The 21790-nt window shown below is 40.3% G+C and overlaps 1 protein-coding gene across 2 annotated transcripts in view; it reads right to left on the bottom strand.

Annotated features, from left to right (window-relative positions):
* The window catches only part of SH3TC1 (SH3 domain and tetratricopeptide repeats 1), a 773464-nt gene that overhangs the window by 178988 nt on the left and 572686 nt on the right, over nt 1-21790 (bottom strand). For both annotated transcript variants that reach the window (XM_044062806.1, XM_044062804.1), the window contains one exon: nt 7044-7166. In XM_044062806.1, the coding sequence (XP_043918741.1) occupies nt 7044-7166 (123 nt within the window). The remainder of the gene's footprint in view (nt 1-7043; nt 7167-21790) is intronic.

Consider the following 21790-nt stretch of genomic DNA (forward strand, 5'->3'; position numbering starts at 1 on the left):
ATGAGTGACCGGTGTTCCACACCTGAAGTCATAAGCTAATCACCCTAGATATCCACATCCCGCCCCCACCCCCATTAAGGAAATCATGGTAAAAAATTTCTCCAAAGCCAACTTCATACTTCTTAAGACAGAAGTGAACTTCATGACACCCATGTAGATGGATAATACAGTTAAGACTGCTGAATCCTACACAAATGCACCCTATAAGCACTTACATGAGTGCATGGATCATGTTATTCCAAACAGAACCAAGATGCTATTCTCCAAAAAAAGGAAGCCAATCTGGTGGTCCCCTGCCATAAACAAACATTACATCAGAAGGAAGAAACTGTTGCAAAAGAGAGTAAAATCCCATGAGTGGAGGAGCTCCCTAGTCAGCCTCAGTAAGAAGATGAGATTCCTTTTAAGATCCTCCAAAGCTATCTACGAAAACAAAATTGCCACTGATTCTAGAGACAACCACAAAGCATTTTATAGCTATGTCAAGAATCTCAATTGCAACACCCAGATCTGCTCTGAGTTACAGCACAATGGCACGAAAATTACAGAACCAACTGATATTGCCAACATCCTGGCAGATAGGTTCAGTGCTAACTTTACCCCCCTCACCCCCTAAAGGGCCCATATCTATACAGGAAGAAAGCAGAGTCCCTGTAATCACAACTATGCAGGTAAAAGCTGCACTATCTAAAGCCTAAAACAAAGCATCCATGGGACGGACAACATCCCAGGCTGCGTTTTACATGAACTTCAGAATGAACTGGCTCCCCACCTAAGCACCATGTTCAATCATAGCCTCACGACAGGCTTTGTGCCCACTGAATGGCACAAAGCAACAGTTATCCCACTCCATGAAGTGATAGCCACCACTGATTCCAGGAACTATCACCCTATTAGCCTGATGAGCCTGGTCTGTAAGGCCATGGAATGTATCATCATGGAACTCATAAACCAAGACATTGGTAACCTCCAAACTCTGGACCCCATCCAGTTCTGTTTTTTGAAAGGCAGATCAGGCTTCCTGAACCTGATCGACTTCTTTGAGGCAGTCACCAAAGCCATAGATGAGGGTAAGGTGGTTCACACAGCCTATCTTGACCTCGCCAAGACTTTCGACACCATCTCCCATTCTGGAATTATAGCTAAACTCACCAAACTAGGTATAAATCCCTACATCACAAAATGGGTTGCCAACTGGATCACTGATAGAACTCACACAGTAAAAGTTGCAGAATCCAAATCTGACTTTAAACCAGTGACAAGTGGAGTACCACAGGATTCAGTCCCGGGAACTCTCCTGTTTGGTATCTACTTCTCTGAAGTACAGGCTAACACAGAAGGCCTTTGACTAACGAAGTTTGCAGATGAATGCAAACTAGGAGCCATAGTCGAGTCCCCAAATGATGTGGACATCTTACAGAAGGACCTCACTGAGACAGATGCCTGGTATCAGAGCCATGGCCTCAAGCTCAAAGCCAAAAAGTGCATTGTTATCCCCTTTGGTAAAAACTCTGTACCCATGAACTACCACATAGGCAGCAGGCTACTTAATGCAGAATGTTTGATAACGGACCTTGGGACCCAGGTGGATAGTAGTCTCTTCTTTGATAATCACATCACCACAGTAGTCAGAAAATCCTTCTACTTGGCACACCTCATCACAAAAGGGTTCTCATCCAGGAAAAAAGAGGTCATTGTTCCCCTCTACTCGACACTCATTAGACCCATTATAGAGTACAATGCCCCTTTTGGAATGTACCTCACAAGACATCTACAGCAGCTGGACAGGCCACAGAAGTACCTCACAAAGAGGATTACTGGCCTCAAACAGATGCCCTACACTGACCATCTCAAAAAACTCCAGCTTTACTCTGTAGCATATCGCCTACTCCGAGGTGATCTCTGCCTAACATATAAAGCTATGTCAAACCCAGAGCTGCTGGACATGCTACACCTAAAGAAATCCCAATCCCTCCAAGTTACGTGCTCTGGGGACCTAAATCTTGTTACCACAATAATACAACAATACATGCTGGAGGGATAGATTCCTGTCCCAAAGACTTCCCATACTCTGGAACAAGCTATCCATCTATGTCAAGCAAAGTTCCTCATTAGCACTCTTCAAGACAAATCTTGACGAGTGGATGGGAAATAGGAAATACACCCCGGGGATCACTTCTGTGGCTCTGCTCGACAGGGGCACAGGAAAATAACTTTCTTAGGTGGCGTAAGCCAGGGAACCTTGTTGGCTAGGCTTACTTAGGCTCTTGGGCTGATAGCCTAGTACCTACCTATGAACCTAGGAAACATTGACATACAAAAATACAATAATTGACATATAAAAATTATATAGTACAATTATATTGCATAACTTTGTGTAATAGAAGTAACATTGCCCGAATAAAGAAAAAAAAATTGCTTCTCATATGATATAACCTCTGAAAGCTTCTAGTAGCCTGGCATCCCCCACTCCCTAGACTGTATAAGTGGATTTTAACTCAGGCTTATTACAGGATTTTGCCATGGACTTTAACTAATGTAAAGCTAGCCTTGCTCACAGCCATACACAGGATGTTACTATACCTGGTATAGACAATTGGGGACAGCAAGAAAATTATTTATTTAAAATTTTTTCACAAGTAAACCATTAGAAATGCCCACAAAAGTCACTGTAGTGTGTGGTGATGTCTGAGGACAGTACAATAATTATGCCTAGTTCTGGTAACATTGATGCTGGGGTGGCAGCAGCACTAGACCGTACAGTACAAACTGAGAAAAATCTGTCTACATTTCTGTGTACATATATATCTATACATATCTATACATATATATATATACATATATATATATATATATATATATATATATATATATATCCATATATACACACATGTACACACACACACAACCATATATACATATGTATACACACACACACACACACACACACACACACACACACACACACACACACACACACACACACACACACACACACAGCCAAGAACTCAAATGTCAAATAAATAAATAAGAACATTTATTCCAGTTTACATAAAACTGTGAAAAACAGAGAAGAAAGAATAAGAATGTTGTTGTGTCTTTCGGCTTTTCCCGGTTAGGGGTTGCCACAGCGGAACTCTGGTCCGCTAATGATTGGCAGTTGATTTTTACGTGCTGAGTTGCCAACCCTAATGCACAACTTCAACGAAGGTATGCCCATTCACGCATGTCTCCACGCAGAAGACGCTCTAGCTGAGAGTCAAACCGGTCAGCATCTTACTGTAAGGCGACAACGCTACCGCAGCACCATCACCGTGGATCAAAAGAAAGAATAAGAATAAGAGTCAACAAATGAAAGCTACACTCTAAAAGATAACAGGTTAGACATTGATAGCATATGACACTAAGTATCTTGACAAAAGGACAGTAGGGGAGCATAACTTTATTATAAGAAACGTAAGGGAGATGGTTAGAGCACAGAGCAAAGGGCAGGTGATGACAATAGCAGGAAAATTATGCAGTTTATTATATTAGCAAAGGCAGTCTGGAGAGTAGATAAATAGGTAAAATGTGGCAGAGAACAAATGTAATAAGGTAAAATGTGAATAACATAATATGCAACAGAGTACATGACAAAAGTATATTTAAAAGGAAAGTAGCAAATGTCACAGAAACTGAGGTGGTGTTATCTAGAAGGGAAATTTGCAGTAGAAGATTCGTAGATATGGCATGGGGGCCCACCCCTCTTTTTTTCTAGGAGTCTAAGTCTGCTGCCTGGAATGCCATGGTTCATCAGATACATCCCACAAGAGATTTATCAGGTCAAACGTGCCTCCTTTTGTTAATTTCTAGAGCCAGCCCTTGAGGATTAGAGAAGCAATTACTTGAATTAGATAGATAATAGGTAATAATCTGTAGCATATGGAACATCCAGGGTTATACAAATGTGTTCTAGTAAATTAAACTACATACATCATTATGCTGTGGTAGTGGTGGTGATTATATATCATTCAACTGCAAAGTGAAAACAAATCTGTACTGTTAACGCATTCACTGATTGCATTAAACCAAAGAATATTAATTTATTAAAGTATGCAGTACTTACTAACATGAAGATTAATGAGAACATATTCTGTCATGCAATAACCCATTTGATTTGAGCTAAATTATAAATAAAGCTACTTTTGTTTGAGTATGTTTGATTTGGTACTAGACTCTGTTTTATTGCAGTAGTGTTATGCATAAACACCAGTGATGCAAACAGGGGATGTCTTTATATAGAGAGGTATTAATTGCAACCTTTAGACTATTGTACAACCCTGGAAAATTCCCATTGTTTCACACCATCATTCAACATTACACTACTAAAGAGAGCTCTACACTCCACTGACAAATCATTACTCTATATAACTAAACCTAACAACAATGCTAGATACTCCCTGTATTCACACTATATTGCTAACAGCTGGAATACCATCCCACTCTACTCAAGAACAGTCGACAACCTGAAAGACTTTAGATGCCAGATACAAGAACTGATGGACAAATGGCTCTGCACCTGCAACACCACCCCCACCCCCAGTTAAACTGGCTTCTAAAACAGCTATATGACTTTATGCCATACTTTTCTGCTGCACAAAACTTAATGTACTATTACCACAACTATACCCTCCTGTATTATCTCATCTCCTTTATCTTCCTTGTGCCTCCTCCCCCATCTCCCTTTATTTGGGCTGCTCTGTTTATTTTATCTTCTTATGTCCTTAATGTTAAAAAAAGTCTTACAGTAAGAAATAAAAAGCCTGACAATCTATGCATACTGATGATATTGCACTGCATATACATCCCTGTATTGAAAAAATATTCATATACAACCCATGTAAGTAATGAAACTGACTATAAAAGATGAAACAATGCAAATGATGTTCATGATGTCTACATAATGGACCTTTTCTCCCGGGGCCACCGTTGAGAAAGGGCAATGCTCTGGTGCACTTTCTCAGTAAACAAATGCCAGTAAAAAGTATTCTTCAATTTTATTTACGTTCTGCAACAGGGCAAGGTATTTTCATAGAAAGAGGATCAATCAACATGAATAGTAGCCAAAAGGGATTTAGAATGCACAAAGCACTGTGGCAAAGACCAAATAGGCAAAGTCAGGAGGAGAGCCATACACAGTTCAAAATAAAGATCACAACATTCACCTCAGTAAGTAAGTCAATAAGTAGTGACACAGACATTATTCCTGTGGTATTTTGAGGTATTTTTGCTATGTGAACAGTAAATTGCAGAGACGTTTAGTAATGGTTCCTTCAAGGTAGAACAAGCACAGACAGTTTACTAAATACACCACTCACTACAAATGCTCACTCCCCTTTTCCTTAAATTAATCATTAAAAGGATAGTGTAATAAATGGACACCATGCCAAAACGAAATCATGAAGGCAGACCTGAAAGTTACAAAACGTTTGAGGGTATATTGATGAGGCAGTAGTTAAAACCGTCATTAAAGCTTAAAGGGTAGCAGAGGGCTGAAGAGAATGTCAGAACATATTTCTATTTTGTGTTCTTGCTTTATAAAAATCATGCAGCCAATCAAATTTGTAACCAAAAACGGTTTTACTGGCTACAGGTTGTTCCATTTCTGTTGCTATGCTGAAGTGTAATAAATGGTTTACTTTCATTTTACTGAAGTGCACTCAGTCGAATGATCGTATCATCGACTCACATCCACAAAAATTCACATTGCCGAATTCCACTATAGCCAAAATAGTTTGACATTTGCAGCATTCGAGTTTCAGCCTTTGCTCAAAGTGGATTCAACCGAGTGCACTTCAGTAAAATGACAGAAAACTGTAATAAATTATGCATGATCAAGAAAAGGAGATGCCAACCAAACAGCACAGGTATTATAAAAAGGCATGACACATTCAAAGACATGTGACTATCAAGGACATGTGACTATCAAGGAAAGGTATTTTGCAATGTCCATAGATATTTCAAAAGGTGAGTCACATTCCAAACTATGCTCATGATTGAAGGTTTGAGTCAGAGTGAAAATAATTTTCTTAACATACTTCTGGAAAATGACCCCTCCAACAAACTCACACATGCACTCAGCCATTCAGCAAACACTACACATCTGCATATATGCACATATATTAATGCATATACAGATACACACAGGCAGAAAACACAGACACACACACACACACACACACACACACACACACACACACACACACACATCACAAACTACACAGCCACATAAGCAGGCATACAGAAATGTATACACATACCCACACTGACTCAAACAGATAGACAGGCAAGCAGACAGGCACACACACACACACACACACACACACACACACACACACACACACACACACACACACACACACACACACACAGAACACACTACATATCCACATATGTGCATATACACAGATGCATAAGCACACCCACACAAATTCACACTACCAGACATGCAGACACACACACACACACACACACACACACACACACACACACACACACACACACACACACACACACACACACACACACACACACACACACACATGTATACACAGAGTATTATGTTGCCATTATTTGTTGCTGAGCAAATAACAGAACAGACATGTTTCAAAGTCGAAAGATGAAACTGCCTAGAATGTTCCTTTAGGTGCTGTTGTCAGGATATGTCTAACTCTGTCTGAAGCTATAACAAGACTTGTGGAGCATGAAGGAAATTCTGTAAATATGTTAAGAATGTAACAATTTTTTTGTTCAAGGCAGAATTCAGTTGTAAATAAAAACTGGTGTCAAAGCAAATTTCCCTTGTCAAAAAAAGAACATTATTTTAAAATTATCCATTTTCTTATGTCTAAAACCAGTAAAAGCATCTTGGCATTTATAGCAAACATTCATCATAAATATCTTGCTCACACACTGGCTGTTTACACACAGTATTAAAAAAGTCTGTAAACAGCTGAGCATGATGTATAAAGTATGAGTGAATCAAAAAGACAAAAAATACCTACTCTGTAAAAAGTCACAGCTTTCTCTCTGTCCCAGGTTCCATTGAAAAATATATCGCCAGTAGCTTCCAATAGCTCCAGTGCAAAGCTGCGATCACCAGTGTTCAGGGCAGTATCTTGAGCAACCTAAATATAGGCATCATATAATTACACACAAACAAAAATTGCCTCTACAGTCAAGCACTAGCTGTAACCGGAAAGTTCTACCTTATCAAAATTACCATCTTCCAAATATCAAAGGTGTAATATTCTAAAGTTTAAAACAGACTTTGCAAATTTAAGAACAACATTCATAATGTATTCAAGAACTCTAAAAGCAAAGGAATAACTCTAAAATGTGTTACTGTTTTAAGTATCGTGGGGAGCAGTTTTCTGTATAATACAGTGCTGCATGCCTCCCAACCTCTTAGTGCAAGAATTCTAGACAACGCCTCCCTCTGCAACACCTTACTAATGTCTGTTAACCCTAACCCTGCCTCTGCCCTTAACTCTAACCTTGTGCCTTACCTTTGAAAAACCCTTTCTGAAACACTATCACTACACAAAACAGCCTCAGACATACCACAATTTAACGCACACATGCACAAAACAAAATGTATCACCTTATTTAACCCTAACTCGAACCCTAACCCACAAATGCTCCCACATGCTTCCTACAACACTTCCACCTCATTGCCTAATCCTTGCTCTAAACCTACACTCACCTCCACAAATCCATTTTTCAGTGTTGAACATTCTCACCACTTGACCACTCAACAAATAAACATTCACACACTTGAACATTTATACCAATACTCTGTTCTTTCACAGAACTAAAGCATTTGATGAAAGAAATGTAGCCCACTAACAGAGACATAGTTAGGTCATCTGACATCCAGAACCTCAGACACTGATGCCCCCCCTCAACCCAAAGCTGAAGACTGAAAAAAACATGTCTTTCAACAAAGCTGTATCTGTAGCGAATTCTTTGCTGCAAGCACTTTGCTACATTTATTACAAATCTGAGCTACTAAATGTATTAAATGCAACTGCAAATGCACTACTGATATTGATTACTAAAGCAACAATGGCACATTTGGCTTCTCACATGAACAGAAGCACTTTATTTGTCCCCATCATCAACTGCCAATCACACTCCCTAATGGCTTGCACCGGAAACAGACATCTCCTTTACCCTGTACCACTTATGGATGTGTACACTGTCATAAATCACACTTAACTTAAAGAGTACAACTTAATTTCAATTTTTCTCACAGTCACAGTGATCCTAGTGAGAGTAATACTCACTACGCTACAGTCAGGAAATCAGAACACAGCACATGATACACCTTTGAGGAGACACTCCTTCAACAAAACTAATACATTCAAGTCAGACAACCAGAAAAGAAATGGACTGCAGAAACAGAACTTTTATAAAATGATCCTTCATGGTAACCTTTCAGTCATAACTCGGGCCATAAGACCAATGAGTGATAACTGTGACCCGTATCTCAGTAGTTCTTCTTATGTTAGTTAAGACAATGTTGTGTCTTTCGGCTTTTCCCGGTTAGGGGTCGCCACTGTGGAACTCCAGTCCACTAATGATTGGCAGTAGATTTTTATGGGCCGAGTTGCCGGCCCTAACTCACAACCTTCAACGAAGGTATGCTCATTCACGCATGTCTCCACACAGAAGACACTCTAGCTAAGAATCGAACAAGACAACGTCTTACTGTGAGGCGACAACGCTACCGCAGCACCACCACCACAGTATGTTAGTTAAGACAATGCAGATGATAAATGCAGAGCTGCAGAAAGAGCAGGGGATGGAAGCCTGGGAAGGGGTTCATCTGGATAAAGGAGGGAAAGCAGTTAGAGAATGGGTCTATATTAAATGATCGAAGAGGCCTTACACCGAATGCCTCTTCAGCGACACATAAACACTGGCCTCGCTAAACCGCAAATGTTCAAAAGAGCAATTTCTTTCCCTGGAAAGAAATCACTAGCACCAAAAACACACAATTTAAACATAACTAAGTGGATTCACCCCCTCACCCCCCTAACTAAATATACCAACTCCGAGATCGCACTACAGTGGGGTAAAAGGCAACATTTTTGTCCTATATAAAGCAAAGTACAGATTTTTTTAGATTTTACCTATACAATAGGGAAAAATGCAATAGACTACTTGGATATCACTATTAAGAAAAATGAGCATAAAAAGACTTTACAACAATGCTTTATAGAAAACCTACTTATTCTAATACCCTCCTGCACTTTAACAGTTTCCATCCACTACACCAGAAGAAATCCCTGGTAAACGGCCAAGCTCTTTGTTTGGCCCATATGGCATCTGAATGGGAAGATTTCCTACAGCAAATTGAAGTATTGAAGAACATGCTTTTGCAAAGAGGTTATCCTGAACCATTTTTGAAACCTATTCTACAAGAAATTATAGATAAAAGGAATAGGGGATATTATTTTCCTTTACTTGGTAAAGGCATTACTCAAAATGAAAATATATCTAAGGAAGGAATTGATTTTAAAAAGTCAGCTATCTTTAAGTTCAATAGACAATTCACTGACATCACCCAGATTATTCAACACAATTGGAACTTATTTTATACTAGTCAAGCTTATCTTGAAATAGTGGGGAAGGCCCCAAAAATTGTCTATCAGAAGGATATTTCCTTCAAGAATATGTTATAGAGAAATAATATTATTGATATAAAAGTAGGGGGCATGTTGAAATGTGGATTTTGCCTTCAATGTAAATACATCATGGAGTGTACTGAGATTGATATTCCTAATTATGGGAAATATTTATATAAGAAGAAATTTTATTGTAGTAGCAAATCCATAGTTTATCTTGCTCTTTGCCAGTCATGTCCATGTTTTTATATTGGCAAGACTATCAATGCCCTTAGAAGCAGGGTTTATCAGCACTGCTATGACATCAGGAAGCAGTACATTAAAAATGCCTTGGCAGTTCACATTAACAATAATGAGGGCCACAATTTTAAGTTTACAGTTTTAGAGCAGGTATCAATGGGGGATGGGGGGGGGTCCAGTCAATGATTTCTTAGAGCTTTATGAATTAAGGTGGCAGATGAGGACCAATGCTACCAAATATCCAGGCCTTAATAGTAATATTTCCATCAGCCCTATACTTAGACTAAGGGCAGAAGGATATATGTGAAAAATATGCAGTTCATAATATATATTTTTATTTATATATGTATATATTTATATATGAAATGTCTTCTGTGAGTTTACACATATGTTTTTATAGATTATGTATTTTATATATTTTATATGTATTCTTCAAAGTATGTATCTATTGTTTGTGTGTTTAGAGACTATACCTTTAAGCTGATTGCTAATAAACATTTTTCTAAGCAAGATTGCTATATAAGTTGGGTCAGTCACTGTTCATTTGTATTTGTTATATTCTGATGAAGGTTTTTTATTCCAAAAACGGAAGCGCTCAATAAATATTGGTTCGTGGATACTGGCTTGCTTTTTCCAACATTGATTTATCATAAAAGTCTACTTTCACACCCACGCTATAAATAGAATGACAGTAATGTAATCCATAGGCATCTTGCACAGCTTCCCACACTTATTTTCAAGTTCAGTTTTTTTTTGGGGGGGGCAAAAGGTCAAAAACCAGGGACATATTTTAAACATTGCTTGTATAATTTTGGAAAGTTGCTAGAATAAAATGTTGCTACCACCATGCATGTCACTGGCAAGTCTTGAACCCAAGACCCTATGCACAACAGTCAGAGCAACATACCACTATGCCAAATCAGCAGTTTCCTAAAAAAACAGGAAGACTGAAACTTAATGGCTATCATTTAGTGAATTCAGTCCTCACTTCTCACCATAGCTCTCAACCTCTTAGCACAAAAAACTTGGACAAACAAAGCCAATAATGGGGGAATACAAATTCAGTTCTCACTTCTCACCATAGCTCTCAACTATTAGAACAAAAAAACTGGACAAAGCTCACAAGTGGTGGTGGCTAGGGACTTACCAGGGACAGATTTCAACCATTGCTTGTATAATTTTGGAAAGTTGCTAGAATAAAATGTATGCATTTCACTGGCACGTCTTGAACCTAGTACCCTATGCACTACAGTCAGAGCAAAATACAACTATGCCAAATCAGCAATTTTCTAAAAAATAGGAAGACTGAAACTTAATGGCTATCATTTAGTGAATTCAGTTCTTACTTCTCACCATAGCTCTCAACCTCTTAGCACAAAAAACCTGGACAAAGCCAATATGGGGTAATACATATTCAGTTCTCGCTTCTCACTCACCATAGCTCTCAACTCTTAGCACAAAAGACTTAGAGAAACAAAAAAGCCAATAATGGGGGAATAAAAATTCTGTTCTCACTTCCCACCATAGCTCTTCTTAACTCTTAGCACAACAAATCTGGACAAAGCTCAGAAATGGTGGTGGCTAGGGACATTAGGCTCTTTTTACCCTGTACCGAAGGTACAGCATTTGAGCCTGAAATACCAGGTGTATTACATGGGGCCATTTTCACACACACACACACACACACACACACACACACACACACACACACACACACACACACACACACGCACACACACACGCACACACACACACACACACGCACACACACACACACACACACACACACACACACACACACACACACACACACACACACACACACACACACACACACACACACACCCTTTGAGTCCATAACACGACTTTGTTTGAGTCCATAACATGACTTTGTTTGAGTCCATAACACAACTTTGTTCAGTTAATCCAAACCTGGCTGCTGTTTCAAATGAAATGAATGACTGTTCAATGATTCCTGCATTTGTAATCCAAAACGAGCGACTGAACGGAGTGTTAATTCCCTGTAATCCAACGAGCGAGTGCTGTCCAAATTAAATGAATGGAGTGCTGCTGTTGCTGTTAATTCCCTGTTCCAAATCAAATGATCCCGCTCGCATTTGCAGCCAGACTAGCCGGAAATGATGACATGAGCTCCTTGAGCTCAATTCCAACTGGCTGGTAGCCCTGAAGGAGCTGATGTCATCGCACACATGATAATGTCAACTCCGACAGCGCAATATTTGAAAAAAATTTAAAAAAAACAAATGAAAAAAATTGGAAATTAAGGGGTGCTGCTCGGGAATCATGACCCCCCTTCATTTGGACCCCAAACCTCAGTAAAAACCAAGTAATTTGGTATGGTTGAGAGGTATGCTTAGCCAGTATCTGGAATCCCAGGGGTGACAGGTGCATGCCATCTCTGGCAAAGCATTGTGATCTGTCGATCATGTCATCCCAGGCAGACAGATACTGGATCCCCTTAGAATGACACCATTAGCTTAGTCCATTGTTGAAGTCAATCAATTTGTCCTTGTACTGTGGTGTCATTCTGGGTGATGGCAGGATTCAACTCAGGGCTAGGGTCATACCTGCCTGGGCTACATGATCCAAGAGCTCCTCCATGTCTCTTTTCATGTAGTCCAGGGAGGTACGTCTCAAGTCATTCACACCAACATGGACAATGACAGAGTCATATTTGTACTTGTTGTGGAGTGACCTATGCCCCAGGATTCCAACTCCTCATTTCTTGATACACTGGAAAATATTAGGGTACAACCTAACACCTAATGGGTGATTTCAACTACTCCACCATTAACTGGGAAAACTACTCATGTACCAACTTTTGTGCTCAATGTTTTCTGGAATTCCTAAATTCCAACGCCTTGGATCAACTTATCCACACCCCCACCAGAGGTAGCAGTATCCTAGACTTGGTCATTACCAGCATGGGCAACCGGTGTTCCACACCAGAGGTCAGTTACTCGTTGGTCAGATCTGACCACAAGCTAATCACCTTAGACATCCACATCCCACCCCCACCCCCCATTAAGGAAACCACCCTAAAAAATTTCTCCAAAGCCAACTTCACGCTTCTTAAGACAGAAGTGTTAAACTTCACGACACCCATGCTGACGGACAATAGAGGTATGACTGCTGAATCCTATAAAAATGCACTTTATAAGGACTTACATGAGTGCATGAATCATGCAATCCCTAACAGAACCAATATGCTATCCTCCAAAAAAAGGAAGCCAATCTGTTGGTCCCCCGCCATAAAAAAACTCTACAACAGAAGAAAGAAACTGTTGCAAAAAAGAGTAAAATCCCATGACTGGAGGAACTCCATGGTCAGCCTCAGTACGAAGCTGAGATCCCTCATAAAATCCTCCAAAGCTAGTTACAAAAACAAAATTGCCACTGATTCTAAAGACAACCACAAAGCATTCTATAGCTATGTCAAGAATCTCAGTGGCAACACTCAGATCTGCTCTGAGTTACAGCACAATGGCACTAAATATACAGAACCAACTGATATTGCTAACATCCTGGCAGATAGGTTCAGTGCTAACTTTATCCCTCTCTTACCCCCTAAACTGCCCATCTCTATAACGGAAGAATGCAAAGTTCCTGTAATCACGGCTGCACAGGTAAAAAACACACTCTCCAAAGCCAAGAACACAGCATCCATAGGACCTGACAACATCCCAGGCTGCATTCTACACGAACTACAGAATGAACTGGCACCCCACCTAAGTACCATGTTCAATCATAGCCTCACCTCAGGCTTTGTCTCCATGGAATGGCACACAACAACGTTTATCCCACTCCATAAAAGGGGAGCCACCACGGACCCTGGGAACTACTGCCCCATCAGCCTGATGAGCTTGGTCTGCAAGGCTATGGAATGTATCATCATGGAACTTATAAACAATGACACTGGTAATCTCCAAACTCTGGACCCTACCCAGTTCAGGTTTGTAAAAGGCAGATCATGTCTCCTAAACCTGACAGACTTCTTTGAAATGGTCACCAAAGCCTTAAATGAGGGTAAGGTGGTTCACACAGCCTATCTAGATCTCACCAAGGCTTTTGACACCATCCCACACTCTGGAATTATAGATAAATTCACTAAACTAGGTATAAATCCCTATGTCACAAGATAGGAGTACCACAAGGTTCAGTCCTGGGTCCTCTCCTGTTTGGCATCTACTTCTCTGAAGTACAGGCTAACACAGAAGGTCTTTGGCTAACAAAGTTGGCAGATGACTGCAAACTAGGAGCCATAATCAAAACTCCTAACGATGTGGACATCCTACAAAAGGGTGTCACTGAGACAGATGCCTGGTGTCAAAGCCATGGCCTCAAGCTCAATGCCAAAAAGTACATTGTCATCCCTTTTGGTAAAAACTCTGTACCCATGAACTACCACATAAGTGATAGTCTACTTAACACCAAAAGTGTGATAAGAGACCTTGGGTCACAGGTGGACAGTAGTCTCCCCTTTGATAATCACATCACTACAGTAGTCAGGAAATCCTTCTATATGGCACACCTCATCACAAAAGGTTTCTCATCCAGGAAAAAAAGAGGTCATTGTTCCCCGCTACTCATCACTCATTAGACCCATTATAAAACACAAAGCCCCATTTGGTATGTACCTCACCAGACAACTACAACAACTGGAAAGGCCGCAGAAATACCTCACAAAGAGGATTACCAGCCTCAAAGAAATGCCCTATGCAGACCGTCTCAAAAACCTCCAGCTTTACTCTGTCACATATCGCCTACTCAGAGGTGATCTCTGCCTAACATACATAGCTATGTCAAACCCAGAGCTGTTGAACATGCTCCACTTAAAGAAATACCAATCCCTCTGAGCTACATGCTCTGGGGACCTAAACCTTGTCACCACAATAAACAGAACATGCTGGAGGGATAGATTCCTGTCCCAGAGACTTCCCATACTTTGGAACAAACTACCTATCTATATCAAACAAAGCTCCTCATTAGCACTCTTCAAGAAAAATCTTGATATTGGATGGGAGATAGGAAATTCACCCTAGGGATCACTTCTGTGGCTCTGCTTGACAGGGGAACAGGAAAATAATTTTCTTGGATGGCAAAAGCCAGAGTACCATTTGACTAGGCTTCTATAGGCCCTAGGGCCAATAGCCTAGTACCTACCTTTGAATCTATGAACCTGAGTGCATGCGTTATGTGACAGATCCTGGCACCCAACAGGCAGCTGACAGTAACTTTCTCCTTGTTTAACCTGGTGAGTGGGACATCAGTGTGCCTGACTATAGAGTCGCCTATGTGTTAGGTATGTTGTTTTGCCTTATGGGCTGAGGTTCAGCGGCACACTGATTTTGTGGGCTATGTGTCATTTGGGTAGTGTTGGGGCATGGTGGTTGCCTGCATTTCAGCTTTGGAGGTCTCTCTTGTTTAGGCATATTTTTATTGCGAGCATCCATGAATGTAGTTGTGTGCTTTGTGCTTTTATGTGTGGGTTTAAGTGGTGTGGGTTTTGAAGGACTATGTGTTGAGTGTGGTGTGGTGCAGGTGTTTAACTTCTCGTCTTGACTGTCTCGTCCAGTCTTGGCTGGAGAGAGCTTGGCTTCCAGTTTGGCTATATAAGTGCATCTCTCACAGGTTGTAGTGTTGGGTGGAGGGAGGAGAGGTTTGTCAGTGTACATAAAGCAATTTCTACATTGTCCCAAGATGCCCAGGTTCATCAGGTGGAAAAACACCAGGAGCTGACTCTTAGACATGCTTGGATAGGTGCTTATTAATTTAAGTACTAAAAACTGTTTTCGTCTTCACGAGTGAGGAAGGTTGAGTGCTGTAGTAACTTGCAAATTATTTAGTCCTTGCAATGAGTTTTGAACAAGTGCTGAGCACAAATAAAACAGTTTTGAGTGCTAGAACTAGAAAACTGGATACTTCTAAGGGAAAATTTGAAGAGCAGACTTTTTGACACTGGGATTAGTTTAACCCTGGTTAAGAGGTGCTGCACGATGCTCAAAACCGTGCAAACATGGGTTTTTAAACAGAAAGATAAAAAGGGATAGAAGTAGCCCAAATGGCCAATAAAACTAAAGATTATGAGCTGAAACCACTCCTCCAGTGACAGTTCACCACTCTTACTGATGAACAGAGAAGCTTCCTTCTATCATAGTAAGGTCTGGGCAACACAGAAACTACAAAACAGCCCAGAATTCAGCAAAATCTGAAAACTGGACTCTACTGGTTATAGAAAGGCAGGAAATGAGTAGAGAGGATTTTTTTTTTTCAAAAATTAAAACAGATACAGTAATACAAACACTTTCAAGGCAGAAAAATGGCTGTCGCACTTGAGTGTGTAATTACTACTGCTCTGGTTTTATTCTCATTTACTTGATACCCTAAAACATATCTAAATGTGTTACAACTATTAAATAACACTGGCATAGATCCCTCTGGCTTTGTTAAGTACTACAATACATCATCTGTGAAATGGGAGTTTTTGAGAAGCTTCATTACTATTGTACCCTTCAATGGGAAACTTCCTTATTGCAGCTGCCAATGACTCTATATACATAGCAACAATGAGAGGGCAACTTTGCCTCATATCACTCCTCAGATAAAAGGCTCAGGCATAGTCCTTTCTATTTTTACCCTTTTGGTCCATGCCCCTTGATATAAACCTGAATTTATTCAGAACCAACCTGAATTTATTCAGAACAAAAAACAAGTAAGACAAATTTGCCCCCTCAAATGCCTTTTTAGCAACCAAACTAATCATCAATTTAAAGCATCTCTTTGTATAAGAGTTTTACTAATGTCATCAAATTGCCTGCCACCCCTCAACAAAACTACATTGCTTCCCATTAATCACCCTAGGAACAATTTCCACAATTGTTTTAGCTAACACGGACATAAAAAACTTACAATCTTGGTTGAAAATGGAGATCAGCCTGTATGAATCAAGCGGTCAGTTTCGCGGAGCTGTTCCAAGTTTGGTAACCTTAGCCAGGGATTTGGAGTGAACCTGAACTAAATCTAAGGCATCCACTGTGTTCAACAAAAAGTACATATATTTTAAGCTTCCATTGCACTTTTTTGAACTGTATTTCACTGAATTGCTGCTTCATTTTACTGTTTCTGCTGTTGTGACTGTTTTTTTCTGCATTTTGAATTTTTAGTACTGTATTTCATAGCATAGGCTAGATTCAGATTTGCTGAATGTAGGCTGTTTTGTATTACCTGAGCACTAAAAACAGCCATCCTAAAGAAGGCCCTCCTGCACCCTTGTGGCAGAAGTGTGTAGCCCAGGAACCATCTGAGCTGGGGATTGCTTTCTTATTGGTTAGTTTGTGTTAAAACTGTTTAACTTCACTTGTATTTAAGCCCTGCTGTTGCACTAAGCTGCATGCCATGCAACAAGGTTTACCACACAAAGGCTTCAAAACAAAATGTCCCTTAATATCTGCTAGACAACCCTCCTTAGCTCCACTGCCACTCTGTGCATAATGCAGTTGTGCATTGCTACCCAGCAAGCAACTCAGCTGCACATTCTGCAGCACTGAAGCAGTCTTCCACCCTTAGCCCTCCACAGAATAGATGCTTTTGTTAGTCTCACAAGCAAATCTTAGTGCATTAACCCATCCCCACTAGTTACTACAATATCTACCTACCATAATGGATGGACAGTTTCCCACCATTTTTCCAGCCAACCTGATTAACGTGGGCTTCCTGAGGCAATGTAGCAATTGCCTCATGTATACTGGCAACCACTTGCTCCTAAAGCAAACAAATACTGTATGTGAGAGATGTAACTATACCATGAAATTAGAATTAGTCCTCTCACATAACAATAAGCAAGACATACAAAAGGTTGTCAGCACACACAGCTCCCTCTAACACAAGATAAGGTCAAGACACATAAACCCACATATGCAGAGGTGCTCACCAAGAGCCTACTGAAAGACCAGAGACCTCCCAAGGGGAAACAAGACAAACATACTTGTTCATGAACAGAATACACCACTACACATAAACAACGCACATATCGGTGTCTCAACAATTAAGCCCCTAAGGCAAAACATCTCATAGGCAAAACACCTCATAGACATCTCAATAGTGAGACATACAGGATCCGTCAAATCATGCATGCACTGAATTGCTCAGCAACAATTACCGTTATGACTCTGCCATAGTACATGTTGGTGTGAATGACTTGAGATGTACCTCTCTGGACTCAGTTTGGAACTTACAGTCACGATGGAAGGTTGGATGTGAGGTGAGAGGCCATACCAGTGTGATTTGTGTGATAAAGGCTTTGCACAGAAATGCCAGCTTGTGTTTCATTGTCAGATGCATCATGGTGAAGAGAAGCCATACAAGTGTGATGTATGTAATCTGAAATTTGCCACTTCTAGCAACCTGAAAATTCGTTCTAGGAAACACAGTGGAGAAAAGCCATATGAATGTGATAGATGTGGACAGAGATTTGCTCAGGCCAGCACCTTAACATACCATGTTCATCGACATACTGGGGAGAAGCCATACATCTGTGACACCTGCGGGAAAGCATTTGTAGTCTTCAGCTCATTAATCACACATGAAAGAAAGCACACTAGTGAACGACCATACATATGTGGCATTTCTGGAAAAAGGTTTATTTCTTCGGGAGAACTCACAAAACACTTCCACTCACACACAGCTTGTAACCCTCCTGACAGGATTAACCTCCCCAGATACTGTGCCACTTGGCCTGGTCAAGACCTACAGAAATAACAGACTTCATACTCAAATTCTGTTACCTCATCCCAGCACTGAAAAGGACCACTGTCGTCCCTGTGCTGTACTTGCCTAGGAAGCAGGAACTGTAGTAAAAGAGTATGTGTTATCTTCTACAACTGTAACCAATTCCTGTTTTATTAGCTTAAGTGAGCGGTCCCTACTGGGATTACCAGCATCCATAGTCTCCCACTCACTATCCTCTATACCATCCATTACTCTAACCTCTATCTTTCCCCTTGGCTTTCTAGTGTTTCCTCTCCTTTCCCAATAACTCTCCCAATCTTTCCCCTATGATATCTCAAATTGTTACAAGGAATAACCACTAGAGGGCACTATAACATTAAGACCCCTGTGTGCCATTGCATTTAGTCTTATCTTTCTTCCCTTTCCCCCCACTGGTAAGCCCCTGACCTCCTTGTATACCTTACCTTGAACTTACCTGTCACATCTCTGATTGTTTTCCTCACTACTTGGCTCTACCCGCTCCGTTCGCCCTGCGGGCTCACGCCGCTCCCCTACCCTACCCCCAAATCCCACCCACCCCCCACATCACTCACACTTATACCTGGCCTGTCCCTCCCACAATTAACTTACAACCACTGAACATCCTTCCCACCATCTACATTTCCTGTAACCTATCATACCCTTACTACCCTCATACACTTAATTATATCACTCTAATTCATTCCTGTCAATCAACCAATTTCAATCAAAATGAAGATCTACCTCCAGCAAACAACCCTACTACTCCTCCTAGCATTTATCTACCATATTACTTGTTACAACTACCCATTACAAAATAGCTCTTCCTTCACCCATAAATCCACATCCATTACCTCTCCCATCCCTTCTACATATTCCCTCACAATAAGCCCCTCCCTATTCAACACCACTGCCACTACTTATACCCTTCTTAAAACAATCAATACCAACCCCAAATCTAATATTACACACAAACACATAATAATATTACAAAAGATACTAAAAACGTGAACTATTAAATGATGGAGATATCCACCCTAACCCAGGCCCTTATGCTACCAATCTTACTACTAATACTAAACCTACCAAACTAACCCAAATCAATACCAGACCAACAAATAGTCTACTCATTCTAAATCTAAACATCAGGAGCATCAGCAAAAAGATACACGAGCTTCATGCTCTAATCTCACAATATCTCCCAGATATAATCAGTTTAACAGAAACATGGCTAAAACCAATCACCAAGGATACAGAGTTACTACCACCTGGATACAGTATCCTTCGTCAAGATAGACCAGAGAAGAAAGGTGGAGGCATTGCTCTACTTTATAAAAACACATTATCCATAGCTAAAACTGAGTTGACTTTACCCCCTCTGGACAAGGCAGAAATACTACTAGCTAAGCTCAAAATAGGTAACAACAAAACTATCAACTTAGTTACAGGCTATATCCCCCCAGGCAATAATATCCCCATCATGGAAAACCTACTCCAATGGCTATCACAAACCATGCCACAAGAAACTTTTCTGTTAGGGGACTTTAATATTGACTGGCTAACATGCTCTTCCCAGACTCCCACTAATCATATCAACTTACTTAACTTCTCTCAACTAATCAAAGAACCCACTAGAATCGACAGAAACAGTAATAGAGAATCCCTTTTAGATTGGATTCTACTAAACAAAATACCTTGCTCATATTTAGCAGGTACCCTTCCTGACTCACTAAGTGATAATCAAACTACCTTTCTACTCAAATAAAACTCCCACCACCCCCAAACCCCTATACTTCAAACAATAAGAAACAAAAAACACTTTAACTTACCAAACTTCTTACAAGCCCTACAGCTCTACAACTGGTCACAACTGTATTATCTACCCCTAGACGAAGCTATCAAACACTTCAACTCTACCTTCCTAGAGATACTAAACAGGCATGCCCCTGCAAGAACTACCAGAATTAGATCTAAAACAGTTCCATGGCTATCAAGGAAACAAGGCAAAAAATAAAAGAAAGGAATAGTGCCTGGACAGCCTGGAGGTCCAGCAAAAACCCAGCAACACAGCAAACATACCAACAGTTAAGAAATCATATTAAGAAACTAGTTATGCAAGATAAAAGAAATTACTTTATCACTCATCAAACCCAACACTCAAACAATCCAAAAAATTCTGGGCAGGCTTAAATAGGTTACTACACCCTGGAAAAACCACTACCCCACCTCCAACAACAGGCCTAACAAAAGAAAACATAGCTGAATCATTTAACTCATTCTTTACTGAGACTGTACTTGCCCTTGCCCAAAACCAAACCTATTCAAATACTACAAGTGCCCCTCCCAAACCTAACAACTGCCCCACATTTAAGCTACAACCCACTTCAACCTCTTATATAAGAAAACTACTATCCCAACTAAAACCAACTACACTAGGAGCTGATTCCCTCCCCAATGAATTCCTAAAACTAGCAGCTAACGAAATAGCAAAACCAGTCTCAATCCTAATAAACAGATCCATCTCAGAAGGTTCAGTACCATTGATCTGGAAAACTGCCTATATCATACCCCTACACAAAGGAGGTAATTCTTATGACATATCAAACTACAGACCAATAGCAATATTATCCCCACTTGCTAAAATATTAGAAAAATGTATTCACCATCAATTAATGACCCACCTTATTGATCAAGAGCTCATATCTCATACACAGCATGGTTTTTGGCCAGGACACAGCACAACCACAGCCCTGCTAGCATTCATAGATACCATTAACCACAACAGGAATAATGGTAAGCTTTCCCCAGCCCTCTTCCTAGACCTATCAAAGGCATTTGATATGGTTAACCATGAAAATCTAATCTCCCATCTAATAAACCTAGGATTAGATAACTGTCAGTCTCCTGGTTTAAAAACTACCTCTACAATGGACAACAGGCAGTACTATGGAATAATAACTTGTCTCCAGTAACACTCGGGAGTACCTCAGGGATCTATACTAGGCCCCTTGCTGTTCTCAATCTTTACAAATAATCTTCACTCAGTCGCAAGAGGTTCAAGCCTTATTCAATATTCAGATGATTCAACTATAATATGTAACGCCCCCACTTTA

Source organism: Protopterus annectens, chromosome 2.part1 (assembly GCF_019279795.1).
Source record: "Protopterus annectens isolate FY-2018-M chromosome 2.part1, PAN1.0, whole genome shotgun sequence".
Lineage (NCBI taxonomy): Eukaryota > Metazoa > Chordata > Ceratodontiformes > Protopteridae > Protopterus > Protopterus annectens.